At 43.7% G+C, this 19769-nt stretch overlaps 1 protein-coding gene across 2 annotated transcripts in view; it reads left to right on the forward strand.

The window, feature by feature from the left end:
* The window catches only part of col18a1a (collagen type XVIII alpha 1 chain a), a 72134-nt gene that overhangs the window by 47290 nt on the left and 5075 nt on the right, over positions 1 to 19769 (forward strand). For both annotated transcript variants that reach the window (XM_031585809.2, XM_031585801.2), the window contains 34 exons: positions 932 to 1473; positions 3748 to 3831; positions 4398 to 4448; positions 7159 to 7237; positions 8647 to 8777; positions 9173 to 9190; positions 9328 to 9513; positions 10694 to 10720; positions 10831 to 10893; positions 11030 to 11116; positions 11273 to 11323; positions 11956 to 12069; positions 12399 to 12452; positions 12664 to 12708; positions 13509 to 13640; positions 13770 to 13841; positions 13945 to 13971; positions 14089 to 14187; positions 14296 to 14331; positions 14472 to 14558; positions 14719 to 14748; positions 15334 to 15369; positions 15721 to 15780; positions 15899 to 15976; positions 16135 to 16170; positions 16402 to 16455; positions 16626 to 16697; positions 16920 to 16985; positions 17192 to 17222; positions 17359 to 17412; positions 17847 to 17884; positions 17987 to 18115; positions 18432 to 18585; positions 18743 to 18807. In XM_031585809.2, the coding sequence (XP_031441669.1) occupies positions 932 to 1473; positions 3748 to 3831; positions 4398 to 4448; positions 7159 to 7237; positions 8647 to 8777; positions 9173 to 9190; positions 9328 to 9513; positions 10694 to 10720; positions 10831 to 10893; positions 11030 to 11116; positions 11273 to 11323; positions 11956 to 12069; positions 12399 to 12452; positions 12664 to 12708; positions 13509 to 13640; positions 13770 to 13841; positions 13945 to 13971; positions 14089 to 14187; positions 14296 to 14331; positions 14472 to 14558; positions 14719 to 14748; positions 15334 to 15369; positions 15721 to 15780; positions 15899 to 15976; positions 16135 to 16170; positions 16402 to 16455; positions 16626 to 16697; positions 16920 to 16985; positions 17192 to 17222; positions 17359 to 17412; positions 17847 to 17884; positions 17987 to 18115; positions 18432 to 18585; positions 18743 to 18807 (2888 nt within the window). The remainder of the gene's footprint in view (positions 1 to 931; positions 1474 to 3747; positions 3832 to 4397; positions 4449 to 7158; positions 7238 to 8646; positions 8778 to 9172; positions 9191 to 9327; positions 9514 to 10693; positions 10721 to 10830; positions 10894 to 11029; positions 11117 to 11272; positions 11324 to 11955; positions 12070 to 12398; positions 12453 to 12663; positions 12709 to 13508; positions 13641 to 13769; positions 13842 to 13944; positions 13972 to 14088; positions 14188 to 14295; positions 14332 to 14471; positions 14559 to 14718; positions 14749 to 15333; positions 15370 to 15720; positions 15781 to 15898; positions 15977 to 16134; positions 16171 to 16401; positions 16456 to 16625; positions 16698 to 16919; positions 16986 to 17191; positions 17223 to 17358; positions 17413 to 17846; positions 17885 to 17986; positions 18116 to 18431; positions 18586 to 18742; positions 18808 to 19769) is intronic.

Genomic DNA, 19769 nt, shown 5'->3' on the forward strand with positions numbered 1-19769 from the left:
TCCAAAGGCTAAGAGCTATAACTGCCAGCCAGCTGTTGTGTAGGGGTTTATTATCTTTGCTCCCCTCTTCATGCACAACATAAAATAAAAGTAAAAATAAAAAACCTAGCCTCTAATCCTACACACTTTCTCTGTGTGAAGCAATACTTGGAAGCAGGTTTGACATTTGTGGATAAGGGTGTGTGTGTGTCAGCTTGGCAGATCCTCAGGGAGTGGTCACCTAACTGATGGCTGGTTGGTTTGCACTCCCATGGCCAGCTCAAGTGTCGGGGCGTTCAGTAAGTTCAGGATTGTGGCTTTGTAGTTGTAGTGGTGGTGATGTTCCAAGCAAAACGTAATCCAAAATGACTCAATTCCCCAAAGTTCAAGAGTGGCATCACCCAAAGGAGGGAAACTAATTGTGAATCATGAATGCCAGGACAGGTGTGTTTTTACCTAATTAGCCACAGCAAGTGACATCACTGAAGCTCTGCCTGTCAGTCAATGCTTTCCCTACCATGTGACCTACACTATCCTAACACAAGTCTTTAGGCATATTTCCATCCCAATTCTGGTTTTGTTTGAAGCTATACTCTAGTGTTGAACTGCTCTCTGCATAAAAAGGCAACCGTTCATTGTAAAGTCAGACAATGTTCTACGTTTTTTCCTTTTCAGATATGTATACACCCATGTCACGAACACTAAACAGACAGTACTAAAGCAGTGGTGTGTCCCTTGTCTACTCCCACAAAGTCACCTTGTGAAACTCACTTGTGTCCGAGTGTGTATTTAACTAATTCAGTGCTTCTAACATGTCCCATATCCCTCCTCCTAGCCAAGTTACCCCATGTCTCTATGCTCCTTTTGTCTTTTACACATTTTTTTTATCTTACTCTTTTTTTCAGTGGTGTATGCCCATGTACTGATTTTTTTTGTCCTGTCCTGTCCACAGAGGAAAATGGACTGTCCCTACTGCAGCTTATCGGGAACCCTCCTCCATCCGACATCGAGAAGGTCTACGGCCCGGACAACAGCCCCGGCTACGTGTTCAGCCAAAGCTCTAACACGGGGCAGCTGGCGCACGCCCACCTGCCCAACCCCTTCTACCGCGACTTCTCGCTCATGTTCCACGTGAAGCCCACCACCACGCGGCCCGGCATCATCTTCTCCGTCACCGACGCCACGCAGCAGATCATGTACGTGGGCGTGAAGCTAGGAGCCGTGCAGGGCGGCCGCCAGCAGATCCTCCTCTATTACACGGAGCCCGACTCCACCACCTCCTACCTGGCGGCCAGCTTCACTGTGCCCTCCATGCAGGACCAGTGGACCCGCTTCGCCCTCAGCGTCAACCAGGACACAGTGACGCTCTTCTTCAACTGTGACTCTGAGCCACAGGTCGTGACCTTCGAACGTTCGCCCGACGACATGGATCTGGAGAATGGCGCGGGCATCTTCGTTGGGCAGGCCGGTGGGGCAGACAGCGATAAATTCCTGGTATGTAACATGCCTTCCTCCAGGGCTAATGCCAACATCAACAAGCCATTTAAAATTCTGGAGAAAATGCTTACAGTTCTTTAAGGGAAAGGCAAGTAACAAGGAGAGAAATTAGACAGCAGCAATGCACTTTGAAAAACACACACCGGGCTGCGTACTTCAGCATTAGCTGAGGCAGGCACATGGAACAGAAACCAGAGGAGAGGGAAGAGATGCATGATTTGATCGGTCAAATTGGCCCGCTTTCAATCAAAACAAACAGTGGAGCAGAGGCCGTAAAAGAAAATACATCCAGCCTGCATCCTTCGCTCTCCAGCACTGGAGTTAATTGCACTGCCAAGCCGTGGGGGGGGCTGTAATGCCAGCAGCTGACCCTTTAACCTCCACTCTGATCAGAGCGAGCGGGCAGACAGCTAGACTCTGACCTGACGGAGGTAATCAGATGAGGCCAGAAATAGACAAGAGTGAAAGTTAGACAGAGGAATTATGCCACTGATTATTTTATTAGTGGCGGAAACGACCACTGGAAAGCATCTGCCAAATGACATGAACACCCACGTTATCTTATCTGACACACATACACACTTACTCACTGACAGAGGAACACAGAGAGAGAGGAGATAAAGAAGAGGAGGACAGCGAGGAAGAGGCAGAGGGAAGGACAACTAGACAGCGAGTCAGAGAGTATAATAGATATAAAAAACAAGAGGTTTAATTTAGACCCAAGGCTAAATATGATTACTCTGGGTTATTGCCAGTGTAATGCATTTGGTTCCAAGCATCACACTGCAGTAAAGGCCACAGGCTGCCCACCAGGTTCCTCTGAATGGTCCTGGGAGTTCTGCCCATCCTCCTCCGTCAAGAACAACTGAGCGAAATTTAGTGGAAAGATTTGCTTTAACTAGCTGTGAGACCACACTTTTGATCTATGACTGAAGTAAATGTATTAGGATGGAACTTGTTGTTCATGTAAACATTGCAGGGTTAATTTTTCAGAAGTTGTCAGATATTGAAATAATACAGTTAAAAACCGACAGCGTGGCGACAGTGGGGTGATTAGCATATTTTGCCCAAGGCTTTTAATCTTATTTTCAACATTCTCATTTGAATAGGGAGCTGAATGGCTGAAGGTTTAATAGTGTCCACTACTTACAATTAGTAACAGATCACTGGTGTGTGGATGCCTCTTTGAGTTGTGGAGAGCCACGGCCAGATCTGGATGGCCAAAGGAGAAAGAAGCCGTGAGTCTGAAACCTGCAGACAGACAGACTGTCTAGTCTCTGGACTCTGTGGTGTGTGGGTGTCTCTCACAGCCTCCTGTGAGCTTCAGTGTTCCTCCCGTGCATTTTCCTCTCAAAGCCATAGTGATGCTCTTTGCCCAACAAGAATGCCCCCGGCCCTTCCCAGAGAGGATGGCCTGACAAAAGAATGGCAGAAAGCAGATTGAGTGTGGGCAGCGTAGCATGGTATGCTTTCTATTTTATGGTGCTCTTTCAAGTTCCACTCTAGATACTAAAGACACGATTACTTCCATTACATTGTGGAGATTTTCAGTCATAACCGTCATTGCGCTTATTAAGATAGGACTACTCTGTGTCTGATCGTGGCCATCTGATAACCACTTAGCATGATCCTTCCTTTGAATCCTAAAGCGCTACGTTCTATAGCCTCTCTCCCTGAGTCACAAAAGCTCTTTTAAAACCGTCATAAAGTTTCCTTCACTGCACTTTGAGGGGGTCACACTCTTTGACTCAGACAAAAGTGTATTCAGGCTGTGGGGTGAGGGAGGTCTTAGACTTCAGTGTGAAATAACCTCCCAAATAATGCATATTCCAAACGGCCTTGGACGGATGTATCACCATTGGAGCAAAGTGCGTGTGCTGCTTGAGTCTAACATATTGGAATGTGATTGTAATTCTTCCCGCCCGTAATGTAAGTGTGAATGTTATCACTGTTGGGCCAGTAATTAGACAAACATCTTCAAAGGGGAAAATCCCAGGGCATTGGCACACAGAGGCTCCCAAACATGCCTTTGAAGTGCCCAACATCTGAGGAAAATTATTATCTCATTATCAGTTTTTCTATGGCGGGCGAGGCCTCGTGAGGTCGACACTGAGAACATTCAGAGAGAGTGTAGCAAACAAGCAGCTGGAGCATGGCATGATGGGAATGACGTCACACCTGGAAATCCAGACATGAAACATCTCTTGAAATGTGTCTTGTGTGTGTGTGTGTGTGTGTGTGTGTGTGTGTGTGTGTGTGTGTGTGTTTCAGGGTGTTATTTCAGAGCTGAAGGTCATCGGAGATCCCCGAGCTGCAGAGCTGCAATGTGATGAAGATGGAGATGACTCAGACGCAGTGAGTACCTCGTCTTGGCTATGGTTGCCTTTTCCAAATATTACACATGAGACCTGTCACCGAATCTCAGACATGTTTTAAAATGCCAAGAAATAACCAGTGACATTATGATCTCATCCAAACTAAACCTCTCACAGGCGTTTTGCATGTTATCCATCTTCCTTAGTTCTGTCCTGTATTCAAACCTGTCAGTCAGCAAGGAAAGAAATATTATCACATAAAGCTTTGAAAGATTTAATTAAGTTCCATATATTTTTACCACCACTTTTGACCTAAAGTTATAAGGGGCCAAGCCTTCTGTCAAGGGGGCTAATGAATAGTACACCCTGTGGCTACTGGGTGGTATATGGAATGACATACCTGTCTGGAAAGAATGCTCTCCCTACATAGGTCATCAGTAGGGTAAAGTATATTGTCAGTCAATAAGATCTATGCTGCCAGCATGGCCTCCAGCAGAGGTGGATAACACCATGATGAATGGCTTCTCATTGTAAATTTCTCATTGTGCAATACGACCCTGACTGAAAAATGCTCTTTCCCCCTCCTATCACTGTCCATTTCTGCAGGCCTCGGGCGATTACGGAAGTGGAGAGGGAGAGGGGAGCCCCACAGTCTCGGTAATAGCTTTCAAACTGACTTTCTTTGACCTGGACTTCCAAATACATGAACCCTTTATGTCAAGGGAGGTCACACGCGGAGATATACAATGTGTGGCACGGCCTCGCAAACAACACCTAATCATCTCACCTCGTAGGCCAGGTGTCTGCAGACAGTGAGGGTTTATGGTGAGGCGAAATTACCCTGCCGCCTTTTTTTTCCGATACCTAGCTGACGCATGGGCCTGTGCCTGTGCACGTCGACCCAATTACAGAGGAGGGGAAAACCAGGTGGCTCCTGCGGGGTCCGTATGCATGTGGAAGCCTCTGCCATGAGGTTCTGTTTTGTTATTCTGTCTGTTTCCTCAATCAGTATTAAGGCTCAGGATCCCGGGGAGGGGGTTAAGGTACCAGGGGGCGGCGTTGGCCACTTGCTTTTTCCTGGCATGCTTGAGGTAGTGTGGGTCTGTGAGAGTTTCATTCCAGCCTGCTTTGAAGCCTGTCTTTTTTTTTGTTATGGAGGAGTTTTCCCTTCCTCTGACAAGCATTTATTAATTATTTGTATATCTGAGGCTTTTAAAGGCGTTCAACAGCTGGTCCTGCACATTCAGAAGGAATGTTGATTTTTTTGTTTCCTGTTGTAATACAGTGAGTATGTATTTTGAGCCCCTGCTTAGTGGTGGATTCTGCTGTTCGACAAGCCCAGGCAAGAGGAGATGGGAGCTCAGAATATCACCACGCTCACTTCATGCAGACGTATAAGACGTTTTTTCCATTGTCTTAGATGGAAATCTGTATGAGATTGATGGACTGTGCCCCTGGGATATTTTCCTAATACCTTGCGCAGTGAATGAAAGCTTCAGTTTAGTTCTTTTTTTCTAGGTCAAAGCATGTTCCTGCGGTGAAAATGGTAGAAAATGGCATGTGTCAGGCATGACAGACTGACAGGCAAGAAAGCGTCTATAATCTAATTTTGTGTCGTTTCTCATAAAAAAAAACAAGACTTGTGCGGCAGCTCGTGACAGCGGAGTAAACATATGTTCGTAACTTCATTACGTTGCCTCGGACTGCACAAAGATACAAGTCTGTACACCTTCTGAGAAGTGTGCTCTTGGTTTGTTTTTGTTTGTTTGCTGATGGCGTGAGCATGGCTGTCAGTATGAGTGCTGTAGCCATCATCATCATCATCATCATCATCATCATAATCTGTCTCTTCTCTTGAGCACAGTTCCTCCTGCTGTCATGACTTCAACGAGAGGTTGAGGGTTTAGAAAGTCTGTTTTATAAAACTCATCACCTTATGACAAAATAATTCCCACCGATGTGCCAAATTCCCCTCGTGCTAGGCTCCTCGTGTCACAGTAATTGAAGTGAGGGCTGACGGTGAAAGTTGGTTGGCTTTCCACAGCGAAGGGTTCCTCTTGTCTGTCGTCTCATATCATGTTTCCCTATATCTCCTACTCTGGCACTTCAGAGAACCGTACCTGCTGTTTAGAATGAGTGGAGAATAGGCTATTACTGCTATCTCTCTCTGAGCTGAAGGATGGAAGAGGACTCTCTATCATAGCAAATATTCTTTCGTTCAATTCCCAGAGTAGTAGTTAGCCGTGATGGCAGATCCTTGGCAACCTACCCCCCACCCCACACACACACACACACACACACACACACACACACACACACACACACACACACACACACACACACACACACACACACACACACACAGAGAAACACTCATGCAAACACACACACACACACACACACACACACACACACTACACACTGCACTTTCCAGCCTCTTCTCCCCAAAGCACAGCCCTCTGAAGCACACCTCACATTCCTCCTCTGTGGTGTGCTCGCCCTCCCTGGACCAATTCACTGGCTGTCAACATCATCAGGCAGTTGGAGGCTGAATTAGCCCACTGGAGGGGGAGCGCTCGACCCCGCTATCATCTCCTGCCCCTGCTTGAAGCCGGAGGATCAGAGAGGGCCTCCAGACCTCCACCCCTGGAGTCTGAACTGCTGCTGTCTGTCTGCCCGAGCTGGGTCAGCTACTCCCACCTGTGGATTCTTAATCCTCTCACAACTCAAGGGGTCACGTTGCTTAAAAAAAAAGCGGCTAATTGCACGCTATGCTCGCCCATACTGTAGATCCCCCACTGCTAGCTGTCTGTATCTAAGAATGGCTAACCTTTGGCGCCAGACTTGAGGCAGACTTGAAACAGCTCAGCGGTCCCCGCAGTGAACAGTTTATGTGTTTTGTTATGGTTTATGCTGATCATGGCAGTCTGGTTGCCAGAAACAGAGGCACTAGAAGGGAACCCTAACGCATGGAGAATAATAATTCGCAAATGAAACGGTTGAACTCAAGCCATACGTTGAGTAGATGCAATCTGAAACAGATATGCTGTCATGGTGAGTGAGAAGCACTGGACTCACATGAAGAAAATAGCTTGCAGTCTTTTCATTGTTCTAGCCCTTGATTCAAAGACCCTACACCGAATCAGAGAGACTACAGTGACTGTATGTTTTTCATCGTTACTGTGTATATGTGTAAGAGAGAGAGTATGTCTGGGTGTGTGTGCAGGCGTACTGATGAATGCATTTGTGTGCATGAATGTGTGTGTATTCGTGCGTGCGTGCGTGCGCGTGTGTATGTTTGTGTGCATGCGTGTGTATGGCACAGAGGTCTTGAGATGTCAACATTTTTCCCCCTCCCTCCCTACAGACTACACCTCCAACCCTGCGGCCAATCCCACAGCCCCCAGTGACATCACCGAAAGGCGACTCCGGCCACAGACACTCCGGTGAGTCATTGGCGAGGCACACTCCTCCCACCACACCATCACCATGACACCCGCTCACCTGGGACCTTCTGTGACACCCTGGCCACTCCCACACTTTCAATTTTAACCAGCATCACTGAAGTGCTCAGGATTATTACTCTGCTGTGCTGTGTGCTAGGATTTATGCGTTATGAGTCAGAGACACACGCATACAGCACTCCGCTGTCAGCATGTGGTTTTAGCTTAGTGCCAAGTCATCTGTGTGTGTGTGTGTGTATTAGTGATTCATTATTAGTGCAGGTTTGATCCCTCTTCTGAGTCATGTTATCATGGAGATGTCTGGGAAAGATAACAGTATTTGTTTTTACTCGGGGAGCTTTGATGACATGCTGGGGTGGAATAGCACCACCACTCAGGTGGAAGTAATGTGGTGTTTGGCACCCTCTAGAGGCCATGTTGAAACAGAAAAGGCCTCCATCATAGACCACAGTTAATCATCTGGATCTGTCAGTCGCTGATTTTAATCCCATAAAATGTGTTACATTTTGAATAAATAGAATTCCATTTTATTCCAGTCTGAAACATAAACATAAATATGTAATAGCTCTAGTTTATGATGTAGTTTATAGTGCTTCACCAAGCTTTGGTGAATGGAACCATTTTGGATTTTTTGAGAATGGAACAATTTTGCATAATTACCATATATCTTTATCTTCTACTATAACTGTTATTAAAGTTGGTGTGTATGGTGGTGCAGTACTAAGCGTCACTGACCCAGGCTCGATTCCCGATCGCTGCAGGTTGTCTGTACGTCGCTTTTGATCAAACCGTCTGCTAAATACCAGTCCATTACCTTTAAGGTTGAAGTCAGTATAGTTACTTAATCTATGAAATTGTAAATGTTCTATACTGGAGATAGCTGCAGAATATTATGAACAAACACAAAGTCCTTATCATCTCCTAAACCTGTTAGATAGACTTTGAAAGTGACACCAGTTGAACCTCATTAGATTCTATTGATCGCATCTCTATTGGGTAAGACTTTGCAATGTGTCAAGGATTATTGTTACTGTCCAGTCTTGGAACAGAAAAGGATACACATTCATATTGCAGCTCTGAATGGTTCTGTGGTTTAACGGCTTATACTGAGCATCTTTCAAGCAGGACTGTTAACACCAAACAGAATGTAGCAGGAGCAGTCATGCATGCATTTTCTCATTTTGTTGTATTTTGTTTCTACTTTCCTTGCAAGAGGAAAAGAGAGTGGTGCTCCATCATGCGTCTCACACACGCTGCGTCGTCCTACACGCAGTAATGAAGGAGATGTGTACTGCGTAATGAATACAGCATCCCTGCGCGTGCCGAATGAGCTATTGATCTCGAAGTGGTCTGCGGCTGTGATTGTGCTGATGTGTGTTTTGCGTCTGCAGGTAGCGCAGGTGCGGCCGGAGCGGGCTCGAAAGGAGAGAAGGGCGACAGAGGATACACAGGAGACAGCGGTCCAACTGGGCCGAAGGGAGAGAGTGGCTACGGCGGAGGAGGGAGCGGGCGCACAGAGAAGGTGATTATCTTTCACAAACACTTCGATGTGGTCACATTGTCGCTCACTGTGTCTTTTTTTACATTTTTCACAATTGAGTACTGTGAGTTGTAGCATTCAAAATAAAGTCAATAAAGTATCAGTTAGCTGTAATTAGACAATGGTCTAATTACAAAGTAGCAGGGTCGCTATACATTCTTCTTATAATTATTTGTAAAATTATGGAAATTAGTATAGGCTTTATGTTTAGACAACTTGCTGTGGTATCCATATTAAAATGACTCTCCAGCAGCTTTGCTGTGTTCTGTCCTGGTCCAGTGACTCTATGATATGAATGTGAAAGTTGCTGCTGTGGAGTTGGGTTATGTTGACATGATGAGTTTTCACTGATATGTGTATGTGTGTGTTTTTTGCAGGGTGCCAAAGGAGACAGGGTAAGTTTTGTTGCTCTGCATATGGAACAGCACACAATTAAGAAATATACTCACACAGTAGAGTTATACTGTTATATGTTAAGTCCAGGTATCCCTTTGAAAGCTGATGATCGAGTGAATGTATGTTGCTGAAACAGGGTGCTGGATTACCTGGTCCTAAAGGGGACCGTGGTTCTTCTGGGCCTCCTGGACCACCTGGGCCACCAGGACAGGGAGCCCAGGTTGTGAACCCTGGCGACGGTTCACGGGTTCAGGTCCCAGGACCCAGGGGACCACCAGGATCACCTGGCTCTGCTGGTCTGCCTGGAAACGATGGAGAACCTGTAAGTGATGTTTCTTATAACCACAGGTTCTCTTGACATTTCAACCATGTCTTTTCAGTCTATCCTCTCCGGTATCTACTCAGTGAATCCTCTTAAGCGTGTGGGTTACATTATATGTTACTCTATGTTTTAGTCCTTTGTGGGTAAACAGAACTCTTATGTAGGGTCGTTTGCAGTCAGTTAGTGAAATAATGTATCAGATATACCCAGATATACACGGACGTACGCCCACACACACACACACACACACACACACACACACATTGGGAGATGAACAGTTTTTTTTGAAAGCATTGAGCCCTTGGGTATGCAGTCTGGACCTGAGTTGACACTCTCATTCATGGCATGTGACAAAGTGCTAGTATCACCTGTCATCTCTGTATCATTTTCTACTCTCAGTCCTCAGCAATGAAAAGGGAAGAGTAAAGTTCAGGTGTGAGATGAATGGAGAGAATAACTGCCAGAGGTGTCAAGTGTGGGTGTCAAGTGTGTGTGTGTGTGTGTGTGTGTGTGTGTGTGTGTGTGTGTGTGTGTGTGTGTGTTTGCGTGTGCGCGCGCGTGTGTGTGTGTGTGTGTGTGTGTGTGTGTGTGTGTGTGTGTGTGTGTGTGTGTGTGCGCTGTTGCACTGATCCATTATCCACGGATCTATTTTCACATGTAAGGAAACATGCGTGTCAATAAACTGTGCCTCCAAAGGGAAATTCATTACATGAGATAAGAAGGGTAAAACATCTTGGGATCTTTTATCAGAAATTCTAGGAATCTAGGAAAGATTTGTTGAAGAAAAAGATTCTGACAAAATGTCCTAAAAAAGTCAGCATGCTTTTGAAAGTGGTTTTGAATGCACAGGTACAGGATGCTGACATCAAGTTTATATATTACTGTTAGAAACCACATTAGTAGAGGGATAGCCACACCATACCCAGTGCCCAGTACCCTAAAATGTTTCTCGAACCCTTAATAAGACATTATTTGAGTATCTAGCTCTTTCATGGACCTGGCTGTGTTGGGGATGGCATCATGGTGTCGGTTGAGTAATCCGTATCAAGCATCCAGCAAAAGCAGTGTATACAGTGTCCTTGAAGCCTTCTTTAAAACAATGGATTGGGTGCTTTCAACCCTGTTGGTCATGTCAGGGGGAGATGCATCATGGTAACTACACTCTCCTCTCTGTTTATAGGGTGACCCTGGTGAAGATGGCAGTGCTGTAAGTCCTCCTAGTAAATGCATTTGACAGTGAACCTCACATGTATACAGAAGCAACACGTCAGAGCTGAAGCACATCACTGAACTCTCGTCTTTTCTTCACCTTCTCAGGGGCCTATCGGACCTCCTGGATTCCCTGGGACGCCAGGAGATCCCGGACTAAGAGGAATGAAGGTAAAATGGGGGGCACAGTGCATCGGAGTCTCCATGAATACTACATCATCTCTATGAAGATACATTATTATCTCTGTCTTCCTCTGTTAGTCACAACTTGTCCTTTTGCCTGTGGCCCTCTATCCTCTGTTTCTAGGGTGACCGTGGTGAGGGGCAACCAGGTCCCCGGGGCCTTCCGGGCCCCCCTGGCCCCCCTGCTCTGGGACCATCCCGAGACAGACATGTGAGTTTTAGTCCCTTGGCTTAGCAAACTAGACAGTGTTTCAAATAGGATAATTCACTGATACTTTCCCACATTGTCACTCACACACCTTGACAAGGTTTGTTTGTGCATTTGTGTGAAGTGTTTCAGACTAATGTGTGTTTCCTTTGGCTTCAGACCTTCGCGGACTTCGAGGGTTCTGGCTTTCCTGATTTGGAGAGTGTGCGGGTAGGTTGTTACACATATAAGATAAAGCCTATAGATCTCCTCATTTCTGTTAGCATAGCTGCTGTATAGACCTAAACCTTTATAAACAATCCGAGGTTCATCTGGGATACATGCAGGCCTCTACCTAAACGGATAGAGAATGCAGCGTGTCAACCTCCACGATGGAATGTTCTAAGCAAAGAAGCACCTCAGCTGTGAAAGATACATGGGATATGTTTATTATTACAAAATCCATGATTTACTTGGTTTCTGAAGGATCAACATACGTTGAACCTGTCAGCAATTTTGTTGGTGCACAGCAAACATCAAATCCATTTATGGAGTGTTTCTTAGTGTAGACAGGAGCGGTTGAAAAAAAAGAAGTGTATTCCATGTAGCATCCTGTATATGGAATGATTGAAAGTTGCATTATGTGAGCTCTTGACCAAGATCTTGTTTTGTCACTGTGAAAGCATTTTCTTAAGAAATAGTAAATAACAAGATAACCAAGATCTTTCATTAATCTGCAGTAAAATTCTTCAGGAATTATGGATGGTGTGCATTTTCTCCTCTTTGCAGTTTCTTGTCCAGAACCACATCAATGGCAGTGATTCTTTTTACACATTAAGGTACTGATGTGGTCTATTTAACAGGGTTCACCTGGACTGCCTGGACCACCGGGACCACCTGGTCTCCCAGGATCTCCAGGCTATGGAGGGTCTTCTGGATCTGGGTCTTCTGGGTCACCTGGACTCCCTGGTGCATCGGTAGGTTGCCTGAACAATTGTTTGTATGTAACTTGCTGATATTTATTATTGGTATACCTTTATTTAGTTATTTCTGTTATTTACCTTTGTTAAGCTAGTTATCTACCGTAGTTACTTTGTCACTATAGCAATAATGTTCCTGTAGCTCTCCTAGTAGAGCAAGGTTCTAGCAATACCAAGATCATACCCAGAGATACCCAGAAAACTCAAATACTGATTAAAATGTATATTTCCACTGTATATCTCCTGGGATGGAAGGCTCTTCTAAATGGGTAAATGCAATGCAAATGTGATTTTTGCTCACGGCCATCATACTCTTTTAACTCTAGGGACCTCCTGGCCCTGCAGGGCAACCAGGTCTACCAGGGCGACCAGGACCCAAGGTAAGAAATATCAGGATTATAGTTGTATTTCTTGCCTTTGTAACTAGTGAAACACGCTCTGGTTATGTTTCAACTATGGAGAAATATGAATTGAAATTAATGAGAGAAGTCATATGCAGTATTTGAAAGGCACATGGTTTTGTACCCATTTCCCACACCCATAAATAAAATGTTCTCTTGGTATTATTTGAAATCCTGCTTTTCTCCTCAGGGCGATGCTGGTGATTTGGGTCTGCCTGGAGCAGTTGGCGAAAAGGTGAGCCCTCATGTCAGCACTGGGTTGGATACACAAACAGGCATCCATGCATATTTACAGACATTATATTTACACACTCACTGCCACTTGAAAATTGAGGGCTTTTCTGCAAGATGTACAGCAAGGACAATCTATAACAGGCTTAGTCCTGCCTTGGGATTAAAAGTAAATAATACATGTGCCTTCTCCTGATAAGCTTTGTGTTTCAGTTGCACCCCCCTATTTGGTGGGATCCTCTTGTAATGGTCTGCTGTATATATTGGCAGTATAGAGCTTCAAAGCTCTTCTCTCTCCTGTCTCCCTCTAGCAAGGCTCCTTCTTTTCCAACTATCTCTACAACCTTCTCTCTTACTATGCATCTTCATCCGCTAATGTTCAAGAGTGGCAGGTACCCCCTCGCAGGCTTTGAAGTGTTGTTCTCATGTGTCCGTGTGATGAAGGCGATCTTTTATGTGACATGCGGAAGTCCTTGCAGTGTCTGTGGAAGTGTTTGTGAGCTTCTTGCCATAATAACTAGCACTAGCATGATTTTTACCCTCTCTGCTAGATTTAGATTCGTCTGTCAGTGTTTTTGTTTTTTGGACAACAGTCATTAGAAAAAACATCTGGACCTCTCTGTCTTTGTTTGTTTGCTTGCTTGCTTGCATTCTCATTTGGAGTGTTTAACACATTTAATTACTGTTTTGGTGTCATAAGGGTGACCATCTCTGCTTCATTCCCACGCATTGATTTTAGAGTGATGGGAATGCATGATCCATTGTTTGCCAGTGTCAGTCAATGTTTGCGTCTCCTTTCTACAGGGCTCCAGGGGGGACGAAGGTACTCCTGGCACTCCAGGACAGGGGGGACTTGCCGGGCTCCCCGGACCCATGGGACCCGTCGGACAACCAGGACCTCCAGGCCCTCCTGGGCCAGGCTACCGTGTTGGCTTTGTAAGCATCAGTGTCCTCCCTGTATTATCACTGAACACTATGCTTAGCTGAGATGCTTAACAGACTGCGTCACCATAACGAGGTCAGACAGTTGGTTGTAGGTCTATACTGACTCCTTTCTTTCGACAGGATGACATGGAGGGGTCTGGGGTGGGCAGCTTTGCTGGTGGACCTGGAGTGAGAGGCCCTGATGGAGTACAGGTCAGTGCTTTTCCATATGGCTACACACCTCTTCCTTCTGCTAGACATCACATACAAGTCCTCTTACATTGTTGTATTCATTCTGTTTATTCCTCTTTCTCAGGGCCCTCCTGGTATTCCTGGCTTTGCGGTAAGAATAGCTATTTTAACCTAATAGATAATGTGCATATACATTTCACATACATCAATGTGGAATGGCTTGGATGATCGAGTTGCTGAACTGAATTTGGTCTCACGTGTATCACAGGGCAAGCCTGGCTTCCCAGGTCTTACTGGTCAGAAGGGCAATGAGGGGTCTCAGGGCAGAGATGGTCGACCAGGATTGGATGGTTTTCCTGGACCACAGGTGAGAGCCCTATTTCCACTGTCTATTTTTGGCATTTTAATTTTTTATTGATTGATTGATTGAATCCCAGTACATTCCCTTATTTATTCTGCCAATGTGTCTTTACAGGGACCAAAGGGTGACAGAGGAGACAAAGGAGAAAGAGTGAGGAGATTCTCTTATTTTCTTCCCATTGGCTAGAACCTGTTTTACTGCATGACTTGCTTGGCTTTCGTCTAGCACAGTAGTCACATCTCAGCCTGGCGTGTCTTTAATGAATTCTCTGCTGGGTTGTTTCCTGCCAGGGAGATGCTGGTAGAGATGGCGCCGGCCTTCCTGGACCACCTGGCCTGCCTGGACCCCCAGGGCAGATCACCTACCATTCTGGAAGTGTATGTTTGTTTTACTTTACTTTAACCCTAGGTTATACATCACTACATGCAACTTAACTTTGTTGTAATGCGTACAGATTTACGGTTTAAAACAAATAAATAAGCCTCTGAATTACCAGAGTATGGTCTGACCACTGATTTACTCCTTTGCCCCCTACAGCATGATGGAGTGGGTATACCAGGACCTGAGGTAAATATCAAGCGATTTCAAAATCCTGCGGTCTCTTTCCATTCTTAATATGCATGTGTGTCTATTTTGCAGTTCCAAATTTAAGACAAAAGAAAACTGCATGAAAGTGTATTATACCAAACGCTGTTATATAATATCTGTCCTTGAGTATATCAGCACTAGCTTTACTCCCCATTTTAATTACACCACAATACACTAGAGAATGAGTGTGGTATCATGGGATATTGGCACTGGTGTGCTTGGGTCCTAGTGTCACCAATGCTAATATTCCACACAAAAGCATGACCTTGACTATGCTATTACGATTAGAGTTATTAATCATTGAGACAATGATGACTCAGAAATATCTCTGTAAGAAAGTTTGTTTACATTTATTACAAAGAAAGATGTTCTGCTGCATTGAAATTAATTTCAAAACTGGTTCAAATACACAGAAAATGAACAATCACATCCATAGGACTAAATCATTGTTGAAAGCTCATTACAGGTTTATTAATGCAATACCCTGACATATTCATAACCTGCATGCATGTCTGAATGCTATCAGTCTTGATTTGTGTGTTGCTTGTGTTGTGCCTTTCTCAGGGTAATCCTGGACTGCAGGGTCAAGCAGGATTCCCTGTAAGTTTGACAGTGCCATTCTTACCTCTAAACACTCACCTGACCAAGGGGTGGAAATCTTCAAGTTCAGAAAGTGACCAAACCTCCATGTTAGTCCATTGTCACTTAAGCCATCTGATTGGTCTAGTCGCTCTGTCCGCTGCACTCCCTGGTGGAGAACTCAGTAGGAGACTCAAACCGCTGGCATTAAATACGAACATTGGACAGGATTTGGTCCTTTTGAGCTTGGACTATCCACCTCCACTCACATGCTTGTCTCCGTAACACACTATTGCAGGAGATTAAACAGATGTTCAAACAAGCCGTGTTTGACTCGCTCAACATCCTCCATTTTTATTTCCTTTTGAAAAGGGCCCGATGGGACCTAAAGGTACTCAAGGTGATCCAGGTCTGCCAGGAATTGCAATCAAGGTCAGAGACACGGATAGGAGCTTGATGACTGAGCTTAGATTAAAAAAATAAGTTTTTCCCTCATGCTCATGATCTTGAAATGTGTCATATAAGTCATGCTTTTCATTTCACCTCCCAGGGTGACAAAGGAGATCCTGGAGCGATCATTGGGCCTGATGGCAATGCCATTTACTTTGCTGGCTCGGGTGGACACAAGGTGATTGCAGTAATACAGAATATGATATAACTATACTATATCATTATAACAGACTCCTTGTTGTTTGGCATCAGTGAAGGGTTTGTTCATAAATGCGTTAAATATTACACTGTGCTCAACCTGTCATGACCAATAATCTATATCATTTATATCTGCAGGGAGACGTGGGACCTCCTGGACCAGTTGGGCCAGCTGTAAGTGTCAAATATGAATTATTATTAAATAAGTCTTCACCTGATCAAGCATGATCTAATAGTGATAGATAATGTACAGAACAATAACAGGACTGATGCCCTCTAATGCAAAATATATTTTTGAACGAAGCTTTAATTAGTATGTTCCATTAAACAGACAAATACAATTCAATTAGTATGTTCCATTAAACAGTCTAATACATTTCCCTTATTCCCTTCCTCCTTGTGTAGGGGCAATATGGTCCAGAAGGGCCAAAGGGTGAAATCGGTTTCCCTGGCAGACCAGTAAGTATAAGAAAATAAACTTAATGTTTAGGCTTGTACTTCATGAAGTCAGGCTGGGCCTTCTGAAAGACATCTTGGTGACATTAGTCACCATACAAAATTCAACGTATACTGTACATCCTATCAAATCATACATCCTACGTATATCATACATATTTCCTTGCCATCAGGGTCGTCCTGGTGTTAATGGCTACAAAGGAGAAAAAGGGGATCCATCAACAGGATCTGGTTATGCCTACCCTGTAAGTATGATCTACACCCATTCTATAGATAGAGGTTAGCGGTTAGCTATAGCGGTTTTAAAATCAGCTGGCAAAGTCAGTTCATTATTGACTACCCAGCTCTGATAGCTATGGTGGAATTTGAAGAGAATTTACCACATCCTTGTTTATGGATCAAACTTTGAGTCAGCAGCCAACCAACAGGTAAACACCTTCACAGTCAATGGGTTTGTGTATTTCCAGGGTCCCCCAGGACCTCCCGGGGCTCCTGGTCCACCAGGTCCTGCTCAGCCTTTGGACAGGTTTAATGTAAGTATGTTAGAAAACAGCATTACAGAAGCTAACAACATCACTTGATGTTCAAAGTGGCATAACAGTGATATATACAGTGATATAGTGTATATAAATTATAAACGTGCATGTGAAAATATAAATTCTCTGAATGCATTGATTGTTATGGTATTATACTTTTCTGTGTAATTTCAACTATTAAAACACTTCATTCTTTATTTCAGAGATATGATGATTCATCAAGGAACTACCCTGGTGAGAAATTTGAATAGCTATTAATATTTTTGACATGAGGGGCATGATCAGTATTTTGTTTACGCTAATAACCCATAATGCTAGCATTCCATGTATAAACTGTGGACAACATTTACATTCTCTTTTTCTGTTTCAGCTGCAAAGGGAGATAAAGGAGACCGAGGGGATGCCGGCCTTCCAGGAACCCCAGGTACAGCACTAAGTTTACACTTGTGCTCTTCTCACATGCATCGTGATTAGCTACTGTAGACGTTTGAAAATGATATAACTATATATCCGATGTAATCATATGTATTATAAGCAGGCTGCCATAGCACACTATAGTGTTTTTGGTTTCACTTACCATGCTATTCTATTCTATTCTATTATACTTTATCCTACCCTATTCTATTCTATTCTACGTCAACCAGCTTTCTATGCATGTGTGTAAACCCAGTTGTTACAATCTCCTTCTCTGATTAAGTGATTACTAATATGTGACCACCATTCACAAACATGTAATATACAAATTTGCTATCTGGGGATGTCACTTGAACTTGTCTGAATGAAGAATGTATTCTTCTAAGATGTACTATGACATGTGATGAAATATGTTTTCTAAATTGTCTTTTTTTTTGCTTGCAGGCACTGCCTATGACATCGACTATCATTCAGTTATAGGGGTGAGCAAAATTGTGTTAATTAATTTGAAATGTGTGGTTGTTATTTCATCCTGTAGTCTTGAGGTAGATGAGGAGCTAACATTGACATGTTTGTCCTGATAGAAATTGAAAGGAGAGCAAGGCGATACCGGCCTGAAGGGAGAGAAAGGAGAACCAGCAGGAGGATACTATGATCCACGCTACGGAGGGGGACAGGGGCATCCGGGACCCCCTGGAAATCCAGGACTTCCAGTAAGAGCCACTAAATCTGATCCACTAGATCTGACTTGGTGAAAAATACAGAAGATATAGCTGCACCCTTGAACAAGACTGTGGCCCTCAAAACGTGGACTTGTTGAGCATCAGTCATGTCCTGATATATGTGGAAAATGAACAGATAAGTTGCTACACAATGCAAGTCACGTTACAGTAAAGTGAACACCATTGTTCCACAATGAGGGCAGAATAATGATTGTGTAGCTTTACGGCAGCACTGTTTCTGTTTCCACTGTCTGTGTTTTATGATTGCCCCGTGAACAATGACGTGAGCAACGGTCCTGTTATCTAGGGTCCGAAGGGAGACTCCATCAGAGGACCTCCTGGACCCGAGGGTCCACCCGGTACCCCAGGAGTTGGTTATGATGGTCGCCCAGGCACTGAAGGCCCCCCTGGGCCTCCCGGTCCCCCAGGATCACCTTCTCATCCCGGAGCTTACCGACCCAGTGAGTCCTCTACTCACTTACCTGTCTGCAGCAAACTGAGAGACTACAGCATTTCTGGTTGTGAACTACTATAAGCAGACCATGTGCTCAGAGAAGCCTGCATGTGCTGCCCTTGTAGATCTGTATAAGTACTCATATTTTATTCCCTGTGTTGCAGCCATTAGTATACCTGGACCTCCTGGTCCTGCCGGGCCACCTGGGCACCCTGGACAATCATCTGCTGTGAGTAATCATATTACCATACATTATCATCATATAACCATACCATACATTATCATCATATTACCATACCATACATTACCATCATATTACCATAATATTACCATACCATACATTATCATCATATAACCATACCATACATTATCATCATATAACCATACCATACATTATCATCATATTACCATACCATACATTACCATCATATTACCATAATATTACCATACCATACATTATCATCATATAACCATACCATACATTATCATCATATTACCATACCATACATTATCATCATATTACCATACATTATCATCATATTACCATACCATACATTATCATCATATTACCATATATTATCATCATATTACCATACATTATCATCATTTTACCATACCATACATTATCATTATATTACCATACCATACATTATCATCATATTACCATACCATACATTATCATCATATTACCATACATTATCATTATATTACCATACCATACATTATCATCATATTACCATACATTATCATCATTTTACCATACCATACATTATCATCATATTACCATACATTATCATTATATTACCATACCATACATTATCATTATATTACCATACCATACATTATCATCATATTACTATACATTATCATCATTTTACCATACCATACATTATCATCATATTACCATACCATACATTATCATCATATTACCATACCATACATTATCATCATATTACCATACCATACATTATCATCATATTACCAGTTCACTTTGGGTGCTTTGGACTTTGTGAACCTGGGACCTTGGCCATGAGAAGCAGGCATGCAACTGATGAGTCTAAAACCTTTAGATGTTAGTCTTGTGATCAGTATGTCTGTATGAGGTATCAGGGATGGTCCTGCAGCACCCTACAACACTAACCCTTTACTTCCTTTACAATTTCACCTCACTCATTTTACTTCTAGTTGCAT

This window comes from Clupea harengus, chromosome 2 (genome assembly GCF_900700415.2).
Source record: "Clupea harengus chromosome 2, Ch_v2.0.2, whole genome shotgun sequence".
Taxonomy (NCBI): Eukaryota; Metazoa; Chordata; class Actinopteri; order Clupeiformes; family Clupeidae; genus Clupea; species Clupea harengus.